Here is a 23,684-nt window from a genome sequence, read left to right as displayed (position 1 = left end):
AAGAGAGAGACACATTGCGAGAGATAGAAGGAGGGAGAGAGAGGAAGAGAGAAAAGGGGAGAGAGAGGGAGAGAGAGAGAGAGAGAGAGAAAGAGACATGGCGAGAGATAGAAGGAGGGAAAGAGAGGAAGAGAGAAAAGGGGAGAGGGAGGGAGAGAGAGAGAGAGAGAGACATGGCGAGAGATAGAAGGAGGGAGAGAGAGGAAGAGAGAAAAGGGGAGAGTGAGGGAGAGAGAGAGTTTTAAGATATATGACCAATCCCGTCATTGGTCCCGCCCCCTGTCACTCCAAATGTATAGCAGCACGGTTCCTTATCCTCCCTAGGGTAGCCTACTACCCGTGCCAGTTCCGTGCCTACTCCTATGTTTGTACTCGAATGACGCTCTTGGAAAGGGTGTATTGACCAAGCTATATCTCCAATAGAATGTGACCTACGATAATAAAATAAAGGGCGAGGATATCTGGGCTTCATTAAACTGCATTACTCATAGTCGGTCAGCTCAAGGGTAATGGTGATCAAACATCAGCACCATAGCATTGGCACTACTCATAGCACAGTGCACAGTGAACTCTTCCAGCAGGGCGTGTGTTGATATCATTATATCCATGGCCTTGCTGAAAGATGTGCATGGGGTCTTCCAGAGACCAGAGATTTAAAGGGCCAGCGGCGGGGTAGAGGAATACACAAGAGGGCTTGAATGGTGACCCTCATGGAAAACTCTTAATCTCTCTTTCTGCTGTCTTTTATTGAACACTATAGCCAGCAGCAATGCATTTGTAACCCTATGTTAACCTTATGCAATCCTAGTCACGGATACCATATTATATGAAATCACCCTATTTAAACGGAACTATTTTCCTATTAAAACTCTATACACTTAATAGTGTAATTAGGTGTGCCGTGTAAACAAAAGAATTGGCTTACATTGAGACCAGCAGATATTTCCTTTTAAGATTAATTTATTAGTTAGAGATAATCTCACGTATATAAGTCTTATAAGTGAAGGTGTCCAACAGTTGTGAAATCAATAAAACAAACTACAAACAAAACAATACATGGAACATTGGTATATAAAACATTGATCTAAAAACATGTCCAAATGATTTGATCTGTGCAGGAATGGAAAATAAATATGCCCAATGGAAGTGTTTGAATCTCTCTCAGTTTTGCTAGAAATGTTTAGCACCATGCAACATAATAACACTGATGAACATAATGGAATCAAAACATAGCTTATGAATAAGTTATGTTTGTTCATGTGGAATTAATAAGGAAATGTATGATCACGTATCCAGGGACACTAAATGAGTTGTAAATGGTTCCTCAGGTGAGCATTACTCTGAAAAGGGCTTGACATGTGGAACCTCATGTTCTGTGGACGATGAGGATGGTTGTGTTCCAATGAAGACAGGGTCCTTCAGCACATCTTACATGCTTAGCCTAACAACTGCTGTGACTGCGTCTGCATCTGACGTTAAATAGGGAGCTCCAAAATAGCAGATACAAGAAGGTATAAATATTTACCTAGCAACACTAGCATACAACATGAACCACAGCAGTGCGATATATGTGTGAGTACACACTCAGTATGGAGCAACATGTGTACCCTAGGTTGAACAATGTGTAACACATCAGGTAGCACCGTTGTAAAGTTAGGGTAGGGAAAACAGTCGTTGATACTGTTTTCAGTCATTTGCTACTAGCATGTCACAAGTATGGGGAACAATTTCTAATTTCATTTTGGTTTAATTAAGCTTAACTTTTCTGTTTTTATGCCAAAGATTTGCCAAACAAGACTTACGTGTGACGGAATTGATCCCACATTCCTAGATCCCAAAATGGTCATTCACACAACATCTATAAACCACTTATTCACTAATTGAATACTGATTATGTGAAATGCTGTAAAAAAATAACATAAATAAAAATGGATTAATCCCACAGCAGGGACTCTGCAGGTATTAAGAAAGAAAAATGGTTCCCTCATCTACAAATTCCAACCTAGTCGTAAGTGGAAAGATATCCTACCAGCACACGGCTTGGCTTCGACTTCCACCTTGCTGACATGAAATGGAAGCACATACATGTGTGTCTGACTCCTGCCCCCTTGACAGGGTTAGATCAACGCCTGATAAAATCAGTAATTCTTGAAATATTTACTTCTAAACAGCCCTGTCCTACTCACAGAGGATGTCTGAAATGTTACAAAGAACGACTACAACAACCAAATTCTTTTTTTTTTACATTGTCAAAAATATTGAAATAATAAACAAGGAATCAGCAGTCCGGTATAATTTGATTCAAATCATTTTTCCAAATTCCCTTTTCTTCTTAATGAGGGCCCACTCTAAGAGCTATATACCCTGTGAGGCCGGTAGTAATTCATGAATAGGTTGACATAAATCTGACAGTGACCCATGGTGTTATATCCCCCCCCACCCCCCCCCCCCCCCCCCCCCCCCCAACATGAAGAGAGAAAGCAGGCTGGGTTCACGGCTCCTCGTCAGCACTGAGTATCTCGATGGGCACCACCTGGGGTTCAGTGAGGGGCGTGCTGAGGTCCTCCTCCACCTGCTCCGACTCCGGCTCCGTCACCACCACCGCCACCTGCTGGAGGGTTAAGGAACAGACAGCCGACGGATGAAGAAATGAATCATACCTGAATCCATTCTAAGAAATGCATCTTCAATTAATCTCTCTTAATCCACGGCCTGGTCCACTCTGTGACGCTGCAGTATCAGCGGTGTTCCCCGTATCTGGGCCCCGGTCTGTGAGGTACCTGGGGGCCGCTGTGGGGGACCGCGGCTACCACCGGCAGCGAGGTGGGGGCTGCAGGGACCTGTGTGATGTGCACAGGGGCCGCAGGGGGCTGGCTGTGTGGGTAGACGGGCCTCTGACCCGCGGACTGGAACAGGAAGAAAGAGAACACCATTCTTTACATCACAGAAAGCCCAATGCAGTAAAAGCTTGCATCTGAATCACCGTTCCCAGATGTATTTATGCTACCGTTGTTCTAGCCGCCTGCATTCTTTATCTGTATACTAATGTACAAGTTGAGCAGCGTTCATTTGGAGGTCAGCTTGTATCTGAGGGTATTTGAGGGAGTCAGCGAGGGGTGAGCTCGCTGGTTCTATGGCCCACTAGGCTCACTTTATAATTCAAGCCATGAGGAAATAGAAACGGTTATTGTTCGCACTTCTTTGCATTTTTGTACACTTATAAGAGGGAGAATCGTGGATAACATGCAGAAAAAAAAGATCAGAAAACGATCTATGCATCATCGGAAAAAGTGCAGAAATAAGTCTGTTGTGCATGGTTTTATATTGCATTCTGGGTAAGTTGTGCATCTTTTAGGGAACCCGATTAGGTACTAGCAGTACAAAAGGAGGACGCCCCGAATCAAAGAGTGCAGTGTACACGGAAAGCTGAGTTTGGGCCGGGGTGTGGAACTCACCTGGCTGCCTCCAGCCGACAGCACGCTGAGCCCGAACAGCATGGCTGTGATGCAGATGAGAAGCTCCAGCACCAGGAAGATCACCAGGGTGCCCAGGATCCCATCGATCAGCAGCTAGCCCGGGACAACCCACAGCAGCAATCAAAGAAGAGTAGGAACACAACGCTGCAGTACATGATAGTGATCATAGAGACACATGAATGAAACATGGTACATCTATTAAGGAGGATGGACAGCACATCTCTGGAAACATAATAAACATGGCAACTTGAATATGTTGGGAGACAGGGAGGGGGAGACAGGAAGGGGGAGACAGGGAGGGGAAGACAGGAAGGGGGAGACAGGGAGGGGGAGACAGGGAGGGGGAGACAGGGAGGGGAAGACAGGGAGGGGGAGACAGGAAGGGAGAGACAGGGAGGGGGAGACAGGAAGGGAGAGACAGGAAGGGGGAGACAGGGAGGGGGAGACAGGAAGGGGGAGACAGGGAGGGGGAGACAGGAAGGGGGAGACAGGGAGGGGGAGACAGGGAGGGGGAGACAGGGAGGGGGAGACAGGGAGGGGGAGACAGAGAGGGGGAGACAGGAAGGGGGAGACAGGGAGGGGGAGACAGGGAGGGGGAGACAGAGAGGGGAAGACAGGGAGGGGGAGACAGAGAGGGGGAGACAGGAAGGGGGAGACAGGGAGGGGGAGACAGGGAGGGGGAGACAGAGAGGGGGAGACAGGGAGGGGGAGACAGGGAGGGGGAGGGGCTTAAAGACACTATTGGTTCTGGCTTATAGTAGATAAAGATGAGTCATTAAAGGATTTATTCTAAATTACTATAGAGATGGATGTCCTTTTAAGATAATTAACAGTTTGTTTTTATCCTGCTCCAAATCGTTTTTTTGCTTGTATAATAATGAGTTCTGCAAAATTTACTGAAGAATTTTCTGACCAACATATTTACTGGGAACAGACTTTACACTACTTACTTTACACTTTTGCTCGATTAGCCCAGTGCATTTCCTGAAACAATGTTGCTGCCATGGACAGTAGACAAAAACACAATCAGAGATAATGATATTTCAAAAACATCATGTCATGTATTCTGATTCCTCAGAAGGAAAACGTACTTGGTCTTGGTCTTATTAAAGAGGTTCATTTCAATTGCCGTTTCTGATGTCTGATTGGCTCAAATGTCAATGACTTTTGAGCCATTATTATATGAACAGGAATTTCCATGGGGGTTTATTTTAGGATTTAATAGAAAATGTGTTGAATATCCTTTTACATGCTGATCACATAGAGTTAAAATAACGCCAGGTTTTGATAAAAAATATTTCACATAACGTATTTAACAAAGCTCCCCACATTAATTATTGTATACATAATTCATAGTTGCATAAGGCAATGATGCTGAATCTGTGGTCAAAGATCTGCCATTGAGACTGGAATAGATTCTTTAGTTATGTGCCTCACTGCGGAGATATTGTCTTCTGTAACTCCCATGTCTCATCAATGATACACACCGTGAACTGCTAAAATCTAATTAAACACCTTTTGGTGTTTGTTTTTGCTCTTTACAGCAACTACAAGTAAAGAGAGCAGTATTTAGTCTGCTTGTTTGAAGCAAACAACAATAACTGTATATATTGTCATGCTAGTATGAGTGGGAGCAATGTTAAAATTCTACAAACGATAATAAATGACCAAAAGCAAAGCATTGGGGAGGCTGTGGCGTAATCTGATCTGATATAACAAGTGACCATTCATATCACTCTTTTAAAAAGACCATCAGAAACACAATAAAAATTCACATGTGTGGGTTTGCTGCCAGCTAAAAATTAAGAAGTGCTTCATTTATTATAATTGTTGATGATATATTTGAGAAGAGTTAAAGGGGCCCTATTTTACCACCCTTACCCATTACAAACCAATTCAAAATCTACATGTGGCAGCATCTCCATAGCTGTACTATGGATAGATAACCCTGCCCACTCAGCCTTGTGGACAGATCGATCCAGCATACATCTAGGTGGACTCTCCCACAGTGATGGCACCAAGTCACAGGGCACATTTTGAAACAGCTTGAATTGGCTCATGGTGATCAAATAGTGGCCCTTTAAACGGTCCATATATTATTTTTGTTCATACTCTTGATGAGTTTTTTCAACTATGTGAGCCAAGATCAGAATTGCATGTGTTAAACTATTGGTAGGTTTTCGATAAGCTCACAATTATGGTCTTAATTTGTAGTGACTCTTTCATCTCTAGAGTTGATCGCTGTCGTGTGCAAACATTGTTTCATTCCAGCACTAGGCAAATGATGCATCATGCGTTTTAATCATAAGAAAGAGTGATTTAGTATACACTGATGAGACTTTTAAATTAAACCGTATCAAGTCTTTACCACCCATGAAGGCAATAATAAAGATACCAAGAACAAGAGAGACAGCAGGACGGCTAAAGTCCACATCTTTGACCACAGTAGCAGTATTAATGACACCTCCCATTCCATTAGACTTTGTGCGTTCCACCAAAATTTCTCCCCTAAAGACATCAATGAAAATGCGACACATATTCTATATATTTTGGGGAGGAAGCTACCAACACCGGCTTTAAGTGGGCTTAGACCTTTTCCAGAGTTAGTTTAACTACCAGCATCAGACCGTCTTCCCATGTGGCTGATATATACTTAGATAGATAGTTTACAATAAGACACGAAGAGCTCTGACAGGATGTGATGAGAACATAACGCCACCGAACAACACAAGCTCATATGTCCCCGTTACCCTACCCTCCGCTCCCTAAGAGGCCTGCTGCCCCCACATGACGCGTATGAACCGTCCAATCACGGAGCACCCTGATGAGGCCTCCCCACAACCTAGCCCCATAGAGCGCCCCCCCCTCGAAGTAGCTACCACAGCGTGCAGCTCCAGGCGCCGGCAGTGCTCGCAGTGGTACGAGTCCTGGCGGTAGGGCAGGTGCTTGGACATCAGGCCCAGGGCGGCTGTGGCGAACGCAGCGCTGATCAGGTGCAGAACCAGTGAGCATTTGATCTACAGAGGAATGGGAAGACGGCTCACTGAACATAACATCATGGTGTTGGGAGAAAGCTGATGCTGGTGTTCCTGATTTGCTTGAGGAGCTGTGACTTACCCAGAAGAGAGAAGGCTTCCTTCCACTGTGGACCAGCACTGAGCCGGACAGGGTCACCTGCAAGGACATCGAGCATTACAATTTCTTAAGTACTTCAGTATGATTCCTAAGAAAGAGAATTACATATATCAATGATGTGCAGGATAAACACGGTCAATTCTTAGTCAGTTAACATGTTAACACAGTTTGAGACGGTGGCATCTCGACGCCACACACCCCCACTCCATCACAACCGTTTTGGACTGCTTACTGTTACTTGAGATGCAAAAGTCGTTGATTTGTGTTAAATGAGACTCTGTAAATGGGATGGTGATTGGGAGAGGTCCTGCTGACGGTATGATGGTATGGTCACCTGGACGACCACGATGAGGAACAGGAACACGTCTTCAGTGAAGTGGACCTCGTGGATCTGGAGCACCGAGGCGCTCAGACAGAGGATCAGGGCTCCGATGATGATCTGGATCGCCTGAGGAGGAGCCACAACACAAGCAGATCCAGTCTCATTCCACTGTGTGATCAGTGGAATGATTTGACACCGGAAGCGAACACAGAGTGCCTTCTAACAAGCGGGGGGCTGGAGATATGTTGCACGTCAGTCGCTGTTTAAGGTAATTTGTGTGTGTATATACATGTTTACATAATCTAGATTCTCACATTCTTTACCCCAACAATAAAAAAAAAAGGTTCCTCTTCTTTTGACACACGCAGTCTCAACCCAAAATATTTATCTACTTTACCAGCTGGATAACTGACAAGAGTGCCAAATTGCGGTCGGTAGGGTTGCATGGTAAAGGCTATCTGCACCTTACCGATGGGACCTTTTGGATTTCTAGAATAATGAACCCCTTCCCTGTTTGTGGTTTGCGGAGCATATTCGTGAAGGGCGCGCGTTGTTCTTTCCCACACAAGGAGAGCTCACCCCCAGGGTCTTTGGCTCCATCTTGTGGTAGGACTCCACCTGCCCATGGTTGAGGTTCCCCGTGGGGGGCAGCGGGTCCTGGCTGTCGATGCCCATGATGGTCGGCTGATGTCTACACAGGATGGACCGGACAAGTACCACTAAGCATCTTCTGCTGCGTGACGTTCAGAACAATCTTACAGTAACACAAAATGCATTGTCTCGTACTCCTAACCCCGGGAAATGTGCGATGGTGTTTTATTGTCGCCAAATAGTGTCTGAAAAAATTATGACATGTATAAATATACTTTCCTTATTCAAATAATGTCCTATCTTTAGTCTGTATCTTTAGCTTTTTTTTGCAGAAATCATGAATTGTAGCCATGTAGCAATTTTTTGGAAACCATACATTTTAAACAGCTATAGAGGAATTTCAGTTTAGGAATAACACATTTACTAACCAGTATCAATTAATCACTACTAAGCGTAACATCTAAATCTACGTTATTATAAAAACATCGGTTATGTTTTTCACAGTTAAAATAGGTCCAAATATGACATCAAATGTATGTTTTCCTCCCAGTCTCTCATCACAGCAGATGAGGACACCAATACATTGTAAATCGTTACACCCAGAAGTTTACAGCATTAACAGCATCAGCCATGTCTCTTGCCAGAAATATGATCCTACATGATATCTATTGGAAGAGCAATTCGTAGCTGTGTAGCAATTGTGTGATCCATTTATATTTCAACATATCGACCCGAGGCCTTTTTAGGCTTTGACCAACCACACTCAGCACATGATCCATCCGTGGGTTTAATCACGTCCATTAATTGATCCCTGCATTGGAAGACATCAGGGGCGGCGGAACCTATGAGGCCGCGAGGCCAATGGCCACCCCACTTTTCGTGGAAAAAAATTATATATATTTTTTAGCCTGTATTGATGAAATATTTTGTTTCTTAGTAATGTTTTGGCCTATTATTGTTACTGGCCTGCTGGAGGTGGTATAGTGGGGTTAGCAGTGGGGAAACAAGTGACCGAGTGGATGATTGAATGACACGCTGAATTTTACGCTCATCTGTGCGCCAGTGCACTATAGGGAACGGAAGACGCGCGGAAGGGAAAACCTTCAGAGCACATAGGACTACAAAATATGTAATTTTTGACACTAGTCAAATCACAGGTGGAAAAGGGTAAACTTTCCGAACTGATAAGAGCTGCTGTGGGCGAGCTGTCATCATGCATTAACAAAAAAATAGCATCTGGCTGTAGCCCAGCCTGAGCCTTCTAAGAAGATGTCCTTCGTTTTGTAGGCTACGAAAGGTTAAATTAGGTATTTGGGTAAAGCTAAAGTGAGGGAGGCTGGGTCCTTTGTGCTTTATTAATTTCACCATGTAGCCTATCTGCTCCACGGAGAACGTAGCCTAAAATAGGCTACCAACTAGTTAAGTTCATTGCGCCCGGTTGAGATGGGAGATGTTGGTTTAATGCATGTTACGCCCAAAACACAGCTATGACTGACAATTGATTGTAAAGCATTATTTCTTATGGCAAAATGAATTCCATCTAGGTCAGGCTATAGTGGCGGCAGGCATGTCGCATTGCAATTTGGGGATGAATAGGACTACAGGTAATTCAATTAAAAAACGTCTTGGAGACTCCGACCCACCGCAGCTTCAGCTGTCAGCTCAGATAGGAGACTTCAAAACGTATAAAGTGCATACCTATGTCTTACATTTTGAGTAGCAGCTTGCCTAATCGGCTGATGCTTTCTCTAAGTTTTAGTAGCCTACGGACTGAGACAGTCACAAGCATCAAGAACCGAATATATAGATCTCTTTCACTTAACTCAAGTCCAACCCCCCTTTAGTTTGCGGAAACTAATTGACTGAAAGAACTGGCAATATGTTTGTGTTGGTATGCTACGCCCGAGAACGACACCAAACTTTTTTTTTGAAGCGCCCGTCCTAATGCAAGAGAGGTTTCCCCGAGGATTACTGGGCTAGTCAAAACCTCTGTTCTAGGATCATTCATTGGTCAAAACATTCTCACAGTTGGAAAAACCATGGCACTTAAGTCAGGGAATTCCCTCTCGGCATCAAAGTATCACACTGATCATCTCAGACCGTAAACATGTAGGCCTAGGCTAATTAGGCCCGGGAAACGAACCGATTGAATTATCATAGCCTGATGAGGGGTCACGCGCTGTTCGACGCATTCACCACTGGAAGTCATTAATACAAGTATTAATGATACTAATGATATTAAGCATCTGGATTAAGATAACACTTAATCACTTAAATTTAAGTGATTAAGTGTTATCTTAATCCAGATGCTTCCTTTAGTTGATTTGGAGCAGTTATGGACAACATTGAGCTGCTGCCATAAAGTTTGTCCTGCGTGCGTTCAGGTCGTTTGAAAGACGAATCTGATTTGAAATGTTGAGTAAATAAAGTATGAACGTGCTTTTCTCTTTGCGAAGCCCTCTAGGGACGACGGGGGGTGACGGGCCAGACCCGGTCCACAATGCACAACACGCCTGGCCTTGTAACCCTGGATATAACATAGGACTAATGCAGGCCTCGTCTGAAGGATCACCAGTTTTATTTTAATAAAACAAATGCCTTTAAAATCCGCTATCCAAATATCCCAAAAAAAATCGGGTTCAGGGATAGCTTTAATCATGCAATAAAAATACATTGATTCACGATGAAGACCACTGCCAGTAAACGTTATTTTCTGTTTGTCAAACGGAGGTTCTTTAGAATAAAACCAAAAGTCGTTTCAGAGACACACACAATCTATTCCGCAGCGGCTAGCCTACATGTATGTGGCCTTGCAGAAGTTCAGAGAGCAGGCGCAGCTCCTGGCGCGACTCCAGGCGTACTGCGGCATCAAGTCAGACTACAGTGATCCGCACCCTGCATCATGCAGGTACCAGACAACTCCAACATCAGCATCCACCAGACACCTCCAACATCAGCATCCACACACTCAGCATCGCATGCATGCTGCACTACCGAGCCTCGGGTGGACCTGGGTGTCATAACAGCTGTATCTCGATAAAAACACATCCACTACTCCCCGGTACCTGATATCAAGGGTAGGCTAGTCATCTCAGAGGACGTCACGTCCCGTCACCGCTCGCTATACTTTTCCATGCGGGACAACACGGGTCTTACCTCCACCTGGAATCGACCGTCGTCCGATTTGTTTGTTTTTTTACGATGGCGCGCTCTTATCCGACTTGTTTGGTTTGATTTGGGCTCGAAATTACGATGGAGAGATGCGGGGCTTGTAGCCGGTGTGTGGGGCGGGCCGGGCTGCAGGGGAACGGGAGACGCGCGGAGTGCAGCAGGATGCTGCTGAGGACGTCTCGTGACTCAGGACTATTTTTGCTGGCGCTGCAGTGCCGACGCAGCAGACCCACTCACACCTCAAACACATCACAGTCCATGAAATACATTGGAACGGCGCCCTCATATTACAATACGAAAAAAAATGAAGTGGTGGATTCATCTGCAATGTTGCACCCTTTTTTTTTTTTTTACTGTATGACCATTGTGATTGTGTCATACTTAAATAATCGTGTACTGTTCAAAATATGCTCCATGCTGTAAACTTTGCACATTACCATAATCTATTAACAAGAAAGCCTGTATGTCTAGTCCAAGTCATCAATTGTGGGTCAAATAATATTTGATGGTGCTTTTAATAAAAGTAAAGACTGTTTGAATTGAAATAGTATGTTAAAGTAAAAAAAAAAAAAATTAATTAATTGAATCAAAAGTAATTGATTCAATTAAATGCAGATTAGGTCATATTCAAGGTTTTATGCATTGGATACAGAGAAATGTAACCGGTATCTGAAAAATACATGGATTCGTTTTCACAGGGACTTAATAATACAAAGGATATGCTCTGATTGACCGAGGGGATTCCTATGAGACATAAAACATGTTATTCCCTCAATGTTATTGTTCAAAGGCTCCCACTTGTTTATGACAGCAAAATAGCCAATTATAATGAAACAGTTGTTCATAAATCTATAATCCTAATCAATAACTGCATCTAGGAATTAAGCATAGTTAAAAAACAAATGTAAAATGAAAGTTAGCTATTTAGGCGCCAAATGCTGTGTAAAATTTACCCAATTCTTAATTCTTACGTCTTAACAAAGCCTTGATGCCAGCGATTACTGCACGACTAATACAGAGCGACCTAAAATGTTGGTAATTTTTATTTATTTTTAAGTGGCATCCTAGCTAATGCAAAATGTTGCAACCTGTAATATGATCAACAACACAGGAGGACAACGTTTATGTGGAATGTCATTTATTTGGATTGTGCAAAAGTGACCGAACTGGCTAGCCACCACAGGCGGAACAGAACCATGCTGATTGGTTAATGCCAGCTTTGACAAGTCGTCATCAGACACGAGCTGTAAAAGGTAGTTAAATTCACATTTTTTATACAATATTATTTTTCGGCACACTTTGATCTGTTGAGTAAGAACATTATGACTGGGGATGAGTTAACATGCTGAATTTACATCTCGTGGGTGCATTGTTCTTTAATGGTTTCTACTCAAGCACTACACATGGTCAATGTGCACACAGCGGTACGGCCAATGGGAAATGGATGTGACTGCGGTCCAGCATGTCTGAAATCCATCTCCCAGTCTAACCTGAAGCGTCTAAAACAACTAAATAACAACATGGTAGTGGTCATAGATCAGATGAGTAGTGTGGTGGTTCATCACTAGTGAAATGCTTCTGGAAAGTGGTTGGTCCATTGTACATTCATGGGAATTGGAATTTCCTTAAAAAATGCCATTTAAAAATAAAATGATATATATATATATATTTGTACCACCTTTGTCAAAGAAAATACCATGGAAAGCCTCTTCCTTTATAAAATCCCCGTCTATTCAGTGGATCCCCTTTTGGAAATGTGGACAAATTCTTTTTTATAATAGCATCGTTCACTGTGTTGACCGATATGTACACAACAACATCACGTACGCGTACCGTCAGAGAAGCAGCAAGTCTTGGTTTGAGTACCGCTTTCCCAAGGGGGAAGGAAGCATTGGTCCTTCACAGGAGCACGTACCGTGTCCCCCGACAGGAGAGTGTCCCCACACCGGGGGGGGGGGGGGGGGGGGGGGGGGGGGTGCTCAGATGGGCGTGTTGGGAAGGTGACCGTTGGAGCCCTTGGGCGCGGCGCTGCCCACCTGCCCGTTGCTCTGGCTGCCGTGCGCTCCGTGCCCGATACAGCGTTTGCCCTTGGCGCGTGGCGAGGGCTCCCCGCGGAGAGCCTCCCTCTCGCCCGGGCCCCCCCTGCCGTCGCAGGCCTGGGGGGCCGTGCGCTTGCGGCAGCGCTGCCTGATGCCGAACAGCGCCACGGTGAGGAGCAGGCCCAGGCACAGCGCCAGCAGCACCGACACCACCACCAGCTCCTTCAGGTAGCTGGGGGGCCGCGCCAGCAGCAGCCGGTCCCCGTCCTTCAGCCCCAGGTCCCGGGGCCAGCCGCCGAGGCCCACCGCCCCGGGGCTGGCGGGCCGCAGAGCCTCCGGCGCCGTGCTGGGCGCTGACACGTCCTCCATGTGCCGCCTCACCTCCGCACTGATCTCGGACCACAGCCCCGTGGTGGAGGCCAGATTCAGTCCTCCCGGCGTGACCGCCGTCGAGGTGGGCGGGGCTTGGGTGGTGCGGGGCCGGGCGGGGGCGCTGGGGGTCGGCGGCGCGGTCTTCTGCCTGACGTGGTAGACGGCCAGGGTCTGCTGGTGGCCGCTCTCCGTGGACAGGCAGAGGTACTTGCCCAGCGTGGCCGGGGTCACCACGAAGCGCAGGCTGCCGTCCCCCAGGTGCAGGTAGAGGTGGGCGGAGATGCGGCTGTCGGGGCGCTCCCAGGTGCGCTGGGCGTGGCGGGACGTCCCGGGACACTGCAGCTGCACCACCTCGTTCAGGGACACGGACACCGTCTCACCTGGGGACGGGAGGGTTGGGTCTACACTTCAGTACGATCAGCTGGCGGTTGGGAGCCAGCGCTGGAGGAGCATGCTGCTATGGATGCTAGGTTAGTTGGGACAAATGTTACAACTAGGGGTGTTAACGGTACACGAGAGTCACGGTTCGGTACGCACCTCGGTTTTTAAGTCACGGTACGGTACGGTTCATAGTCAAGGGGATTTTTTTTTTAAAAAACTGCTTGTTTGTCAACAACGGAGAATGGCCGTAGATCAGCAGCAATGAAAACACCAATAAACTTGGTTATGGCATTTGCATTTCTGAATTCCCAGACTTTCTGAATTCCCAGATTGCCGTTTTTTTTTTTTCCACAGCAACAGTGATAGTAACACCTGGATGGTGCCTTTTCAAACGCTAGGGATGTGCATTTCTGGCAAAAATACTATTCGATATTCGCTGAGAAGTATTCGAATAATATTCGAAAATCGCTCAATCAAGAACCCCCCACGCACGCACGCACCTCGGATACACGCACACACAATGACACAGGGAGAGGCTTTTATGATTTGTACGTGTGGGGGGACGTGCGACGTCTGGCCTGCAGGGGGAGTATGGGCAGGTTGGGAGCGCACGGGATTGGCTGGGGGGATTGGACCTGATTGCGAGCAGGTGTCTGCACTCAGGCCAATCAGGGAGTGTGTACTTATGTGCCTGCTTTGTGTTGTAGCGGGAGAGACCAAAACCCAGGAGTGAACGGACCACGGAGGTCCGGAGCGAGTGGAACCTACCCCGATCCACCGAGAGACGGCTCTGAACGGACCTTTTTGTTGTACTTTGAGTATTTCTGTTCCCAGTTAAATCGAATAAACCGATCTCCCGCTGAGAGAACGACAACCCTGCCTGCTCGCATTACACCGAACCCGTTACAGTATGAAATCCATCTGTTTATTTCAACAACTGCGCCATCAACATTCAACAACAAAAATATTTCAACGTGGGCTTAGGCAGATAGACCTACATGCGCCGAAAACGGATCGCTATTTATTTTATTTATTTATTTTACTGAACACAGCCTGCATGACGGTGAACTAGACACGTCAAAAATATAACTTTGCACGGTGTGTCTTTTTACAATTTATTTGTTACCATCATTCGTAGTGTTGATCAGCAGAGAAATAGTCCGCCAAAGACGTTGACGTCGCTTAGCAACCGAGGACGCTATTCACCACTGGAAGTTGTGACGGCCCATGCAAGTCAACGGAGCGTTCAACAGCATTGAGAAGAGCCGTGTAATAAATAGCGATAGTCACATTCATTATTCGATATTCTACGTGACTCCAACTATTCGACTATTCGACGATCGTTGCCCGCTATGTACGCCACATTTACGTACACCTCTGTAACCGCTCCGAAGTGCCTGTGCCATGACGGTTCCGTACAAATACGTGTACCGTTACACCCCTAGTTACAACATTAGAGTTTGTTTTATTTTTGTCAGGGAAAATAAACAAGGTTTTAGCCCTGATTATCCATCATTACAAAATGAATTGAGGGGGGCGGTGGAAGACACCGCAAAACCAAAAGAATCCATGCATGAGTTTCCGCGTGGTGGAAGTCTATTTGAAGCCTGTTTGAGGGGCCGGCTGCAGGCGAACCCACCTGTCGTCAGTTGGTCCAGTCCAAAGCGAGTCCTTGGGGATAAAGATGCTGTACTGCAGACCTGCTCCACGTTTCCCTCATCCACATCCTGACCTCTGGGGGGAAAACAATAAGAAACAATAAATAAAACGAGAAACAATAAATAAAAAGAGATGGGAACATATCAAACCTTCAATAATTAAATTCAACTCCTCCTGCGCTCCCATCCTGTTGTCCAAGGACAACAGGATGGGAAGAAGCCCAGAAGCCCATTCACCACATTCACCTTAAAAGGACGGTGTCCTAGTTTGACCAAGCCTTATGACTTCAGTCCGAGAGGTGCTGCGGTACTTACAGGCTGCCCGGGCTGGCAGAGACCGCCACACAGGCCCTGCCCAGGTGGTCCCAGCCGCAGAGGGGGTCCCGGGCGAGCACACACTGGGCACAGCTCGGGTAGAAGGAGCAGTTGGCCACCGGCACCCGGACCACGCCCTCAGACGTGCCCACGAACACCACGCCCTGTGGGGGGGCAACACGCTTTAGAGGCCATCAGGAGGACTAACCGTAACACACATGCCCTACCAACAACAAGCTAGGGATGCCTTGTCTTTTATGTATAATAATTATAATAATAATTATTATATCGTGTTAGTCAGGTTCTCGGTGAGCTACGCATGTTCACCAAAATAAGCAACATTTAACATACTTATTTCACTCTCTTTCTGCATTGACCACCATATACACAAGGACACAACAATATAAAGCAAAAACAAAAGTAAACATCACAAAGAAGTTAATTATCGTATTTGAAGGTGCTTACTGTAAGTCACTTTGGGGAAAAGCTTAAGCTACATGAATGCACTGTAAAAGTGTAGAATAAAACAAAGCAGGCATGCTGTTTCAAAGAAGAAGCAAACCCCAAACACCGGTGGCCTGGCCTGCATCAGGGGACGCCCTGGCTAGGTGCTGCCCTGACCTGAGAACCGCTTTCAGATGGAGCGTGATGCACGGGGGTCATATAGCGGCGATATTAACTGATCCAACTGATCCTAGAATAAGATGCAAATATAGACTCACATCGCCCTCTACAGGTTAAACACAAGGCTGATGCATGCGTTTACTCTCACACACACACTCACACACGCACGCACACACACACGCGCGCACACACACACACACACACACACACACACACGCGCGCGCACACCTTGGAGACGGAGAGCTGCATGCCCACGGTGGACTGGTGCTGCTCAAAGACCTGGACCTCCTCTATGATGTGTGACCCCTGCTCCAGCAGCACTGCCTTGTGGAGGTACCCCGAGTCTGGACGGGAGGTCAAAGGGATCAGGGTTAACACCGGCCTTGTTGAACACCGACCGGCCTTGGTGAGGTGATCATCGAAAGAGTGATGTTAGCGATTTGAAGACACTAATTATTTCATTCAAATTTTTGTGGAAAAGCAACATTGCTGTGGAAAGGCTCTAGAATAAGGTTACCATACAATAGTTTCCTTCCTCATGAGCCACTATAGTTATCTACCTGTAAGTAGGAGCAGTATTGTGTAGTCCCTGTGGTTAGCTACCTGTGAGTAGGAGCAGTATTGTGCAGTGTGGTTAGCTAACTGTGAGTAGAGACAGTACTGTGTAGTCCCTGTGGTTATCTACCTGTGAGTAGAGACAGTATTGTGTAGTCCCTGTGGTTATCTACCTGTGAGTAGAGACAGTACTGTGTAGTCCCTGTGGTTATCTACCTGTGAGTAGAGACAGTACTGTGTAGTCCCTGTGGTTATCTACCTGTGAGTAGGAACAGTACTGTGTAGTCCCTGTGGTTGGCGGCCCGGACACGCTGGGCAGCGAGATGGCTGTATTTCTGGTCATGTGACACCATAGTCAGGCTCCTCCCAACTGGCTGTACGCTGTCGTCTGCTAGGAAGTTGTCTTTGACAAAACGAAGCGTGTTGTCTGATGCATTGTGAAGACCACACTGTGGGAAACGGGCCGATCAGAGCAAAACGCATGAACCAAAGAGCATGAAGGTGGGCAGGCAATTAACATCATTAATCCATTATTATAATTATGTCCTACCTTATCTCCTAAACGTTGCAGGCCTATTCTTTGTAACCTCTCAAAGAAAAGCATTGCTTGTTCCGCCTTAATATTTGTTCAACTTGATAGGCCTGCTAGACTCCATCGTGATTTACAAATATGACTGTAATGTTGGTCAATCCAAAGTCAAAATCAGCCATGTACTGTACAGTACTAAAAATAATGCTTTGCCAGCAGTCATAACTATTTCATCACTACACAACTTGCAAATAAAATAACCGATAAGAAGCACACCACAGCATGCACGTCACGGTCCAATGAGGGAGGAGGTGGAGCTGGGTGGAGGTGTCTCCACGGGGGGCCCATGTACCTGCAGCACACTGGTATTCACACAGTTCAGCCCTCGCACAGTGTGGGCCACACGATCATTCATTCACACAGAGAGTCATCCCCTTCCTAAGATGAGTGGATGTTTTGGACCACCAAAAGTATGTAATGTAATGTACGCACTTATTGTGCGCACTTATTTAAAGTACTTAATTGTGTAGCATCTGCAGTAGCTGCTATCACTGCTGTACACAGGGAATGGGTTAGCCTAGCGGTTGCTAGTACTTGCACTTGGTTCTCTGAACATCTTTACTGTACTGACTTCTTATGACAAATGTACTTATTGTAAGTCGCTTTGGATAAAAGCGTCTGCTAAATGCCCTAAATGTAAAATGTAAACGTAAAAGGAAAAGCCACGTACCTCTCCTGGATTGGCGACCTTCTCCTGGACCCGTGTGCTCCAGCGGAGGGTGTCCCGGTTCAACACCTTGTAGTTCCTGGAGAACGTCGCCTTGATGTCGCCCAGGCGGAAGGCACACACTGCCGATTGGCCAGAATTCACCGACCTAACAAACATCAACAATCACTTTGATTATTCCTAAAGTGTGAAGCTCCCAGGAATAAAAACGGGGCAGTCTGATCGACCGACCATTGGGAGGTAAAGATGCCGTAGAACAAGGTGTCGTCTGCAGGGGCTCCCTCTGGTGGCGGGAGGTCGATGATGTCCTGGACCACGTTGTAGGGGAGCTCGCTGCTGGCCTGGCACAGCAGCTGAGCTTTAGCGAAGGTGGTCCAGCGCCGCTGGAGGGTCCTCTGGCCGCCTACGTCGCTCTGAGACCAACCAGGTCCATAAGAAGAGACACTTAGGACCAGACAACACCACTACTACTACTGATGCTTTGGGCTCAAAGTTCATTCATATTACACTTTTCAGCTACTTGCATGTATGCAAAATGAAATTACTTCACGAGTCTATCTTCCTTTGCACACCTCGATAATTAATACAAACTGAACTAATCAACAATGTGGGGCAAAGGAATTGGTTAAATGAACTGTAGATGGCTGCATGCCAACAAAGCTTCCCCTCTATGCATCATACAAGGAATGATGGTTTCCTCATCACACTGCCCCTTACCGTGCAGATCTGAGCCACGCGGGAAACGATGAATTTGTCGATGAAGTCGTACTCTCTGCCCACTTCGCTGAAGAAGAAGTAGATTTTCTCCTCGCTGGGGATGAAGCTGGAGCTGACAAAAGTGGGATCTAAAGAAAGGGAACAGAAATGAGATATAATCCATTCATTTGCCTCTCGCTTAAAGCTTGCTTGATGGTTCAGAAACTGTTGTTGTCCCACAGATTCAAAAAAGTTCAAAAGATCTTTATCGGTCACATACACAGAGTATATAATACAATGTGTATTGAAATGCACCTTAGGCCCTCCTAGATCAGTTTAAAGCTTGTTAGATTTAAAAATAAAAACAGATAATGTTTACAATGTTAGTGGAAAGTGGGGCTGGCCAAAAGGTTTTCTACCTCGTTGATTCAGGCCTTCTGGTTGCTTCAGTGATAAGGCCCTTCCAATACGGTGTCGTCTGCACACTATGACGGAGGTGGTGGGGTGTGTGGTAGGTGTGTATGGAGTTCAGCAGGGGCCTCAGGACAGACCGTGGGGGGCTCCTGGCTGACTGTGATGCTGCTAGAGGGGCACCACACCACTTTCACCCCCCTGAAATCAGCTGCTCAGGAGGTCTAGGACCCAGTGGCAGTGGGAGTGGTTGATACCACGTCCCTGAGCTTGCTGGCCAGACTGAGGGTCAATATTTAGTTGAACGCCGAACTATAGCGACTGCGTTTGAGGTTTTTCCCCCTGCTGCTTCATACGTTTCTCTTCTAGCCTGTATTTTAAGTTCTTCTTTCAGCTGTCCACTCTTCTGTGGATACTGCGGATAAGGGATAGGGTTAGGAGTTGGATCCTCCCCTGGCATCTTCGCTGTGTTGTAAACAAAACACTGGGACTTGCGCTGCATACTTTCTGCATCACATCCTGCCTCCTACACGCTCCACCCAGGCACCACCAAGTGCACGGAGGATTTGTGAACTGTTGTGTGTTGCTAGTGTCAAAGGGGCAACTGCTGATGATCTCCGGACCTGATTCTCCTGAGATAATCAAGAGTTCATGTGTGAATGGCCCATTGGCTGAAATGGGTCAGGTTTCCATTGAGGGCAATTCATGGTCCTCGTCTCATGCATACAGGACAAGACACGCACACCCCAATATAACCCTGCTCACCCTCCAGCCAGCCCAGTGTGTCGTCCAGCTTGAGGTCCACAGGGCTGAGGTGTCTTGAGATGACGGGCCGGTTGCCCCTGTAGTCCGCAACCGTGGCCGTGTACAGCTCTCCGTCTGAATCACAGCACAGGGGCAGTCCTCAGCAAACATCACGTCACATGCTGAACTCTGCTCTAATAACACAGGCTTGTGCACTTGGGATGAACACAACTGAGAGTGACAAAGTACTACTGCTGAGTTCACGCAAATTAAAAGGGTATTCAGGCATGGCAACACATCAATGCCTTTCTGTCGAGAGTTTCATGACATAATATTTTTCTCTGAATGCAGAACTAGTGTCCTCATGTTGTACATTTTGCATAAAAAAATGTTGTCTGTGACAATGCCAAGAACATCAGACCAGTTAAAAACATGAAACAGATGTCCTGCATACAAGGTTTCTAGATAAGCCAATAGCGGACCCCTGAACGGAGCGACTGGAGCGGGTGTTTACCGACGGTGATGGCGGTGTTGCGCTGATAGGGGTCGTAGGGGCAGCGACCCCGTCCTTCCTCAGGCTTGCTGCTCTGGCTCGTCTTAGTCAGGTTCTCGGTGAGCTACGCATGTTCACCGAAATAAGCAACATTTAACAAAACAACAAAACAAAGACCACCGAACGGCAAAGTGTGGACAGGCAGAATATAAACGGGGTGAATCCATTAAAAGCTATGGGGCAAAAGTCAGAGCTCCGTAATCTGTTAGAGGCTCAGGTTAACCAGACACAGGGGGTTGGGTGCTACATACCAGGGCAACAATGTCACTCGTTAGTGCTACATAATGTTCCACTTACCATGTAGGTGCAACGCGGGCTGAAGGCATACGTCCCACAGGCGTACATGTGCGTGGTGTTCAGAAACTGCAGCACACGTATGAAGTTCGGACAATCCATCTAAACAGAATAAAATAAACCCCTGGTAAGTCAAGATCGTTTCAAAACAACAGCCAAGTTATACCTAAAGCGTACATTTAATTGAGATAGGGGGGAAATCGTATGTTTCCACATAGTTTTCTAGGGAGAAAGCAGACATCCTGAGAAGGAGCGATTTGTTTCCAAACACTTACCATCTCCTTGCCTTTCATTGAACATTGCTGAAGGTCATTTTCTGATGGAGACCAGTCCAGCTGAAAAGAAAAAAGGTGAGAGACATTTGTTTAACAGCTGTTTTACTTTGAATCACCAGTATCAACAAGTTGAATTGGTTATATAAAGAGTAGATGATGTAGTTTAACCCAAAACTAAATAGTTTCACTCAAACGCACAGATATATTTTTGGGCCATCAGGCAGGCAGCTCTCTACTTAACTTAATCAATAGTTATTTGAAATATTATTTACAAAAAATGAATAACTGCAAACTGGGTGGATGGGCGCAGATCCTTGTGTAATATTGCCCCTACCTGACTCCTAAGCCCCATAGCCCCTTCCTGGCTCACATCCAGAGACAACACGGCATCACGCGCCCCAACAAACAGCGTGTCCCCGTCCTCGCTGAGCAGCAGCAGCGTGGTGTTGCCCACGTCTGGCCTGTGGAGGCGGACCAGAGGCCTCCCGGGGGAACCTGCACGGCCGGGGAGACTACAACGTTAAGCCTGCACATTAAGGAGTAGTCAATTGTGGACACGTCGCTAGACACCACACTCAAAAACATTCCCACTGCTAAATGCAAGGGCAGAGGTTTTAGTAGGGAGGGATATGTCCCTACCAATATGTGCACAGTATCAGGAAACCAGTGATACCAAAAGGCGTAATGAAGCTGAACATTTATTTATAGGGACAGTGACAGTGAAAAAGGGGTCGCGTTCTTCAGTCCCTCCTGGGCCCAGGAGGGCACCCTGGCCAGAGTTTAGAGTGGGTTACCGTCAGCACAGCAAATTTTCTTTCAAAACAATATTAGTCATGATTTCTCAGTAGAAACTTGGTCTTTCGTAATCGGTGTCCGATTGGCTATCATGGCCACGCCACCGGGCAAAAAATAAAACATGTTGCACTGAAAGTTGTTTCAGCAGCCGTATCGCTCTGCTCGGTTTGTGATCCAAACTTGTTCGAAGCAAAGGGGTTGATGGGCTGTCCCTGTGAAAACAGGAGCAGGAGAGAGCCTAGGCCCCTGTCTACCATGGGACATTCGTTTGGAAAGATAGATTGGAAACCAATTATTTTCTGATCCCGTTTGAATTGTGCCATCCATTTCCCAATATGTTTGTCCATTCCTTTTTTGATTTTGCAATTCAAGAAATGTTTAAATAAGGCTATGAGCCAAGTTTCGGTTCTTTTTATTTGTTTAAACTACAGGGCTTTTGTTGCTACTCATAAAAACAGTGCAGAATGTCCTTCTTTTGTTTTAGAATACGTTTATGGACAGAGAGAGAGAATTCAGAGAGAATTTCTATTATTGAGAGTGCATCCTTTCGAATAGAAAACATATGCAAGATATTCCCAAACTCCTTTTAGGCCTGTTTTTTTTTCTAGATTTGCTGCAATTGTTTTAAGTAGGTAATGAATAAATATACTTATACATATCAGCCAACATGACTGTATAGTGTCTAAATAAAAATAAACCACACTTAACCGTCCCATTCACCATCCACTTACCTTGTGGAAAGGAGATGCGGGGAGTCAGCCATGCAGAACACGGAACCAACACAGCCCACCACACCATGGGGAGCCACGCTATGCCCTGTTGTGCCATTCCCAAGAGATGCACAGCCTCAAAACAGGTGAGGATCCAGCCACAGTAAAAGCGCCCTGTCAGTCATTGTATCTGTGAAAATTAAATGTTGACAACATGGGAGTATGGCAGACCTTTTAGTGTCACAGGTGAGATTCTGGTATTAACAAAAACCAATGGGAATGGCCAATATCAGTCCTTCAGTAATAATGTAACAGTTGAAACAGCATACTCGGATATTGACCGTGTGCACGGTATTTGAGACGATATGAAACCGTATGACACACGGCCAATGCAGTTCAAACTCGTAGCCTGAAGAGCATGTAAACAGTTCAGTCGATTCATACACCAACCCAATAGTGTTCAATACCCAGGTGGTCGCCTTGCCAAAGACGCTTCGTCTGTGATGTTGATACTCGCACTGGGGGATCATGTCATGTTATTATCACCAACACAGGTTTCCCTTACCGTGCTGTTTAATGAAGCATGGGAGCACAGTCTGCAGCATGTCAATCCTTTACATGACTCTCAGCACTTTGTCTTTCACTCGGACGGCTCATTGTTTGAAAGCGTTTCAATGGCGCCTAATATGCTATTATCATCAGCAAAGTTATGAACTAGCGGATGATAACGGAAAAGCACTTTTAACGTTTCGCCTTGACGGTTTCCGAAGAACAAAAACAAGAAATCCGTGCTTCCTCTCGCCAGCAACAGTTGTCGACCCCTACGCGCATGCGCCATCTACAGGCCGTGGCGAAAACAGCGCGAACGCGCCGAGGGTTTGAGTCACGTGGGTGATAGTGTGTACGCTCGTAGACTTTGGGAGGCAAGATTTGTTTTTAACCCAAAGGCCAAGGTGAGAGATGTCTTAGTATAGGGGTTTTCATAATGGCATCCGTTAGACACACTGCAATGATAAACTATTTACGGGCCATGAACATTGTTCACTATATAATATGCAAAGTGTGTCCACTGAGGGGAATTGGATTCATGCATTTAACCCATATCTGCAGCAAGTTGGCTCAGTGCCTAGGTCCACTAGCAGGAGCAACATGCTGGCTTATACATTCTGTGTGGGAGGAAATCCAGGTGATACGGGGAGAGCATACATACTCATCACAGAGCGGCAACAGCGTACACTGTCACATTCTTACTCCTATCTGATTAGCCAAACTACATGAGGTAGCCTACGACCAGTGACTTTCATCTTTTAC

General features: G+C 46.1%; 1 protein-coding gene across 1 annotated transcript; it reads right to left on the bottom strand.

Moving 5' to 3' along the window:
- Positions 1-11,829: 11,829 nt before the first annotated feature.
- Positions 11,830-23,183, bottom strand: sema4ab (sema domain, immunoglobulin domain (Ig), transmembrane domain (TM) and short cytoplasmic domain, (semaphorin) 4Ab). The gene is made up of 15 exons (XM_079748972.1): positions 22,939-23,183; positions 22,395-22,563; positions 21,203-21,363; positions 20,869-20,928; positions 20,597-20,695; positions 20,261-20,363; positions 19,768-19,881; positions 18,613-18,740; positions 18,127-18,308; positions 17,899-18,043; positions 16,899-17,088; positions 16,313-16,428; positions 15,461-15,624; positions 15,127-15,221; positions 11,830-13,486 (listed from the first exon to the last, which is right to left on the bottom strand). Exons 2-15 carry the CDS (start codon positions 22,489-22,491, stop codon positions 12,675-12,677), a joined length of 2,466 nt encoding a protein of 821 aa, XP_079605098.1. The 5' UTR covers positions 22,492-22,563; positions 22,939-23,183; the 3' UTR covers positions 11,830-12,674.
- Between the last annotated feature and the right edge of the window lie 501 nt (positions 23,184-23,684).

The sequence above is a fragment of the Pollachius pollachius genome (assembly GCF_949987615.1).
Source record: "Pollachius pollachius genome assembly, chromosome: 13".
In the NCBI taxonomy this organism is placed as follows: Eukaryota; Metazoa; Chordata; class Actinopteri; order Gadiformes; family Gadidae; genus Pollachius; species Pollachius pollachius.
This window is presented reverse-complemented; position numbering and strand designations above follow the sequence as displayed.